This window comes from Oxyura jamaicensis (assembly GCF_011077185.1).
Source record: "Oxyura jamaicensis isolate SHBP4307 breed ruddy duck chromosome 5 unlocalized genomic scaffold, BPBGC_Ojam_1.0 oxy5_random_OJ106498, whole genome shotgun sequence".
Lineage (NCBI taxonomy): Eukaryota > Metazoa > Chordata > Aves > Anseriformes > Anatidae > Oxyura > Oxyura jamaicensis.
The window spans coordinates 1-6,103 of NW_023303954.1; the positions used below are offsets into that span (position 1 = coordinate 1).

Genomic DNA, 6,103 nt, shown 5'->3' on the forward strand with positions numbered 1-6,103 from the left:
TTCCTCTCCGGCACCGTACCCGCTGCCTTCAGCCGGCCGGCTGGGGCTGAACTCCCTGTCCTGGCTCTCCATGGCCCTGGTGCTGTACTCGCTGTCCCAGGAGGGCCTGCTGGGGCTGAACTCCCTGTCCTGGCTCTCCATGGCCCTCGTGGTGTAGTCGCTGGCCTCGGCCGGTCTGCTGGGGCTGAACTCCCTGTCCTGGCTCTCCATGTCCTGGGTGCTGTATTCGCCAGACCAGGCTGGCCGGCTGGGGCTGAACTCCCTGTCCTGGCTCTCCATGTCCCTGCTGCTGTATTGGCTGTCCCAGGCCGACCTGCTGGGGCAAAACTCCTTGTCCAGGGTGCCGGCGTCCCCAGTGCTGGATCTGCCAGCCCAGCCCAGCGTCAAGTCCTCGTCCTTGCTCTCAGCATCCCTGCTGCTGTATTTGCTGGCCCAGTCTGCGCCCATCTCCCCGTCCTTGATCTCAGCGTCACCGGTGCCGTACTCGCCGGCCCACACGGGTGCGAGCTCCCCGTCCTGGGTCTCCAGGTCCCCCGAGCCGTACCTGCCAGCCCAGCTGGGCTGCCTGGAGCTCAGCTCTTTGTCCTCCTGCTGCCCGTGTCCCACGCCGTAGGTCCTGCTCCACTCGGCCTTCCCGGAGCTCACCTCCTCTCTGCCGCCCGCGCTGTCCAGGCCGTAGCCAGCGCCCCAGCTGGCTTTGCCGAAGTCCTGACCCTGCAGGCGGCTTTCCCCCAGGCCGTGGGGTTTGGGCCAGCTGCCGCAGCCCAGCCCCGCGTCCCCCATCAGCTCTGTCCCTTTGTAACTGCTGCTCCAGTCCCTCTCGGCCGCGCCGAAGGCCCTGTCCTGCTGCTCCACGTCACCCACGCTGGTGTCCCAGCTCGATTGGGTCCTGAATTCCCGGTCCTGTCCCCCCTCGCCGGGCCAGTCTCTGTCTCCGGCTACAGCCTCGCGGCTCCAGTCAAAAGCGGCGGCCCGCTGGGCCCTCCCGATGCCGAATTCGCTGCACAGGTCCTTCCGCGACCAGCCGAGCAGGTCCTGGGGGAAGGGGGTCAGCAAAGCAGAGACAGCGTTAGAGATTCCTGCAGCCCCTACTTAGCAGCACAAAGAAACATTGCGGGGGGGCGAGGGGCCACCCTCAGGACCCTCGCACAAAGCGGGACCCCTTCCCGAAGCGAGCCCAGAGCCCGCCGCCCGCCTCCCCCGAGCCCAGCAAGCCCGGGGCCGGGAGCCACCGGTACCCACAGCCGCGGTGCCCGCCCAGGGCCCTTCCAAGCCCGGCGTGCTGCGAGCCCTCCCCAGCTCGTCCCGCAGCTCCAGGTTGGCCAGCAGCCTCCGCAGGATGGCCGTGGTCCCCGACTCGCCGGCCATGGCTCTCCCGGCGAACGCGCGCACGCGGCGGGGCTCCCGCCACCCGGCCCCACCCCGGCTCTCCCCGCGGGCGCCGCGCTGCTCCCGCTCGGCCTCCTCAGCCTCCACCCAACCCGTCCGACGGCTCTGCCGCAGAAAAATGAGCCCGGCCGCACCGAGACACGCGCAGCCGGGCGTTAACCCTTGCGGCCTCGCCTCCCCGCCCGTCCTCACCTCCAAGCCGTCGGCCTCCGCCGAGCCGCGTCCTGCCGCGTGAGCCCCGGGCGATGCCAGCAGCTCGGTCAGCCAGCCCGGGTCGGGGTGGGCGTCGGGAGCCTTCGAGGAGCCTTCCTCCCGGCCTGGCCCGCCGGGGCCCTGCAGGCTGGTGGGAGAGGCACTTGCCGGCCCCGGCTCCCAGCAGGATTTGGCCTCCGGAGAGGCTGGATCCGCAGGGCTGGCCTCCACAGGGGGCTCGGGCTCAGCGGGGTCCTGGTCGGGCTCTGTCACGTGGAGCACGGTGCTGTTCCACTCAGCCTCCTCCTCCTCTTCCTCCTCCTCCGCCGAGCCCTCGGCCTCCAGCTTGGCCACGGGCCCCCCTGGGCACGGAGCCCCCTCCGCCGCCCAGCTGCCGGCCCTGTGGGACCCGCCGTCCCCTGGGGAGCCCGCGGCCTCCCCGTCCGATTCGTCCTCTTCAGACAGCCCCGAGTCGGCCGCCTCCCTGATGGGGGAGCTGGGGGGGGGACGGCAGCCCCCTGGCCCCCCGCGGGGGGAACGTCCACTCGAAGGACTGTGAAAGGCTCCAGCTGGACTCGCTGCCCAGCAAGCGCTCCGGCGGCGGGTCCCCGGGCCGGGGCAGGGCGCTCAGCGAGCCCCCCAGCTCCCCCAGGCCCTGCCCTTCGCCGGGAGGGGGCTGCAGGACCCCCTCTGACGAGCGTCGGAGCCCCGAGTCCCTGCCGGGGGGAGGAAGGCTGAAATCGGGACCCTCGGGGGACCGCGGGGACGCAGGGGAGTCGTCGGGTCCCTCTGGGGAGCCCGGGGGACGAGAAGCTCTGGCGGGGGGCTCGGGGGGTGGGCTGGGGGGGGGGGGGGGGGCCCCGCCCCCGCCCGGGGCGCGCGGGGGGGGGGGGTGGCTCGGGGGGGCGGCTGGGGCGTGCCTGGTGTTGGGGGGCTGGCGGTAGCGGGGGACCCCTCGCTGGGAGTGTGCGGGGAGCCGGGGGAGCGGGAGGCACCGAGCTGGGCTTCGGCCGGGGCGCCCGGAGCCTGGATGGAGGTGGCTGGGAGCTCCTGGGCCGGGGGCTGAGCAGGGGAGTCGGGGGAGCCGGGGGCCAGGGTGGGGGAGCCGGGGGCCAGCAGCTCGGGGGGGGGCATCGGGAGAGCCGGGGGCCAAGGCGGAGGGCTCAGCGGGCTGGAAAGGAGCTCCCGGGGCTGGAGCCGGGCAGGCGGGGGATCTCGGGGAGCCTGGGGGTCCGAGGGTGCCCAGCTGGAGAGAGGAGAGCTGCGGAAAGAACGGGGTGGGGGGCACGGGGGGGGCAAAGTCACTCAGGGGAACCCCCCAGGCATCACCCACGTCCCGGCCCCCCCTCTGCCGACGCACGGTGGCAGCGCGGCCGTGGTCCCATCCCCTCGAAATCCCGGGGCAGGAGGCGCCCACGCTTCCTGCCAGCGCCGGGGCCGCTTCCTGCGTGACTCAGCCCCGGCAGCTCCCCGTGGTCCCCGGCCCCGCTCCGTGCCCTGCTGGGCAGGGCCAGGCAGTGCCCGGAGCCCCCGTCCGAGCCCCTTCCTCTGCCCCAGCCAGCACCCACCCCCCTGCCAGAGGCGTGCAGAGAGAGACGCGGAGAGGAAGAACCGAAGCAAGAGGAAACAGAACCGCCCCCAGCCCCAATCCGCCCTGCTGCAGGGCCGGGCACCCGCTGGCACAGAGGGCCCAGCCCTGCCCGTGGCCGTCGGGGTTAACTCTCCTCCCCCCAGCCCTGCCACGCTGCTCGCTCGGTGTCCCCGTCACCACCCAAAATCCTGGCAGGTGACTCACGGCTGCTCCTCGTCCCCACCTTGGCACCGGGGCTGGCACCTGCCAAGCCCGTCCCGAGAGCCGGGCACCCCGTGGGGGGAGCAGGGGGCACGGCGGGGGGGCACCCGCGCTCCCCGGAGGGAGGGAGGGGGCTCGGCACCAGAAAGGAGGAAGGAGAGACACGCACCCCGCAGAGAGGGAGCCCCGGAGGAGACAGGAGAGCCCCAAAGGAGAGAGCCCAGGAGCGGAGCAGCCGCGGCACAGGAGGGGGCGGCGAGAACTCACGTCAGGGGGAGACGGCGGCCTCCAGAGTCTGCGGGGGTCCCCGGCACAGCTCAGGCCGGCTGGGGAGGAGCCGCTGCTGCAGAGAGACAGGCGGGAGGGTGAACGCCGCAGGCACCCCGCTCTTCTCTCCCACCAGCAGCCCGCACGGCCTCCCAGCCCCAACCCATTCCCCGCGGGCCGTGGGGTGAGCTGTGGCCGCCCTTAATGCCCTGCTGGGTTCAGTCGGGGTTTGGACTGCAGAGGGGAGGGAGGAGAATGGGCTCCGAGGCCCGCGCTGGGAAGTTTTTCGTCCTTTGGAGAGCGAGTTTCTCACACTCGGGATTAAAATAGCCCCTGCCCTGCTCCCAGAGGTGCCCGGCTTGCGGGAGCACAGCCACGGGCACCAGCCCCCAGCCCGTCCCGCAGCCAGGAGCCCCACAGATGCGGTGCCTCTGCCCCGGCGTGGACCAGCAGGAAAAACAAAACAAGGGTGGGAAAAAGGGAGCGCTTCCAAGGGGCAGAGCCCCGATATTCCCCGCTTGGGCAGCGGGACAGCGGGCTGGCAGGTCTCCCAGCCGGCAGAGGGCTGCGAGCAGGGAGGCAGTTCCTTAACCGGGCCAGCCCGTTCCTGCGGTTTCAACAAACCACCGGGGCTGTCGCGGGTGACCCAGCCTTCCCACGAAGGCAGCTCAAGGCACTGTTGGTTAGGAGGAACACCGGCCTCGTGCCGGAGCCCAGACCTCAGCTCCCTTCCGGCCCCGTTATTCCCATGGCTTGCGGCACCGCCTCCCCCTTTTTCCCCCCCCCCCACGGTCCCTCGTCCCCAGGGACCGGCCCCGAGCCCCTCACCTCATTTCAGCCACTGAACTTCTGTCACCCCCCATCCCCGGCTCCCCCCCGGCGTGCTGAGGGGGCTGGTGGGCTTCACCGGGGGGGTCTCCGTCCGCCTCCCCGCTGGGGCGCCTCCTGAAGACGGTGGCGAAGGGCTTGGAGCCGAAGCGAGAGGCAGCATCGGGGCAGAAGGGAGAGAGCCGGGCGCGGTCGGGGCTTCCCGGGCCCTCCTTGCTGTCCATTTTGGCCAGGATCTCCTCCACGGTGGTGCCTGGGAACCGCTCCGGCTTGCTCGCCACGGGCACCGGGGTCACCTTAAAGGGAGCCGGGCCCTTGCGGGAAGGCGTCGGGGGGGGCTGCAGGCGCCTCGCTGGCGGGGCTCGAGCCCGAGTCTTCGGGGGCCGAGACCGGCGGGGACGGGAGCCCCTTCCCGTTGGGGGTCTCGGGAGACTTGACGGTGAAGGAAGGGCGCCTGAGGGCCCCCCCCGGAGCTGCCCCCGCAGTAGGGCTGGGGCCCCGCCAGGCGGTTCATCTTCTCGGCCGAGGGCAGCTCGGGGCGAGGGTGCCGCGGCCCCGGCGGCGGGTGAGGCTTGGCGGGCACGGACGGCTTGGGCAGCACGCGGGGCTTGGGCCGGATGGGAGGCTTGGGGCGAGCGGTGCCTGCGGGAGGGGGACACGGAGAGAGACGGAGAGTTGGAGGAGCCCGACAGCCCCGAGAGAAGCCCTGCTCCAGGCTGCAGGCAGCAAAACCCACGCGTGAGCAGGGGTGGGTCAGGAGCCGGGCTGGTGTCCGAGGGGCTCTCACCTTTCTCAGGGCTGCTGGCCGCCAGTCCTGCCCCCCCCGAGGCGCAGGGCAAGGGGGGGTGCAGGGGCTGGGGCTGGGAGGCCATGGCGGTGGCTGAGGCTCAGCAGATCTCAGCGCACAGTCAGCCCCTGGGGGGAGAGAAAAGGGAGAAGGGTTACGGGGAAAGCAAGCGCCCGAGCTGTCCGGTGGGGCCCCTGAAACCTCCCCGGATTCGGGGCCCAGCGCTGTGCCAGCCCCGCCGGTCACCTGCAGCCACGCTCACGCCTCGTGCCAAGCCGCTATCGCGCTGCCCGGCCCCTGCCCGCCCGCACCGCCCTTGGCACACCGCGCCAGCCCCGGGCCGGGCCGTAACAGCGCTGCCCTGCCTGCACGCCCCGGGGCAGCCCCCGGCCGCCTCGGTGTCGGGGTGGCCCCGTCCCTGCTCACCTGGGCTGGCCTCGGTGCATGGGGGCACGGCGCCGACACCTCCTTTACCCGGGTGCCATGCCGGCACACCCGTGTCACCCTGACAGCCTCTCCCCAGGCCCCAAATAAACGCCAGGTCCCCCCAGGACCCCTCCCTCACCCCATATGCCGGTGCCACCCCCCGTTTTCACCCACTGACCCCAAATCCCCCCCCCGGGGCAGGCAGCACCGGCCCCCCAGCAGCAGGCCAAGCCCCGTGGGGTACGTCACACCGAAAAGCGCCCGTTCCAGCCCCAAAAGGGCAGCGCGGGGGCAGCGTGCCAGCCTCCAGCCCCCTCCCCGCCACCGCAGGCCTGCTGCCAGCCCCCTCACACCCCAACCAACGCCCCCAGCACCCCGAGGCCGAGCCGTGGGCTCCGCCGGGCACTGCTGGGAGGGAGGCA

The 6,103-nt window shown here is 72.6% G+C and overlaps 1 protein-coding gene across 1 annotated transcript; it reads right to left on the bottom strand.

The window, feature by feature from the left end:
* Positions 1 to 6: 6 nt before the first annotated feature.
* On the bottom strand, positions 7 to 5,387 carry LOC118157363 (182 kDa tankyrase-1-binding protein-like; the record flags this gene model as incomplete). The annotated part of the gene is given in 10 exon segments (XM_035311652.1): positions 7 to 1,035; positions 1,582 to 2,076; positions 2,078 to 2,440; positions 2,443 to 2,709; positions 2,711 to 2,842; positions 3,641 to 3,713; positions 4,469 to 4,803; positions 4,805 to 4,936; positions 4,938 to 5,110; positions 5,256 to 5,387. Coding segments are annotated over 10 exon segments (3,084 nt in total), but the record flags the coding sequence as incomplete, so codon positions are not given.
* Between the last annotated feature and the right edge of the window lie 716 nt (positions 5,388 to 6,103).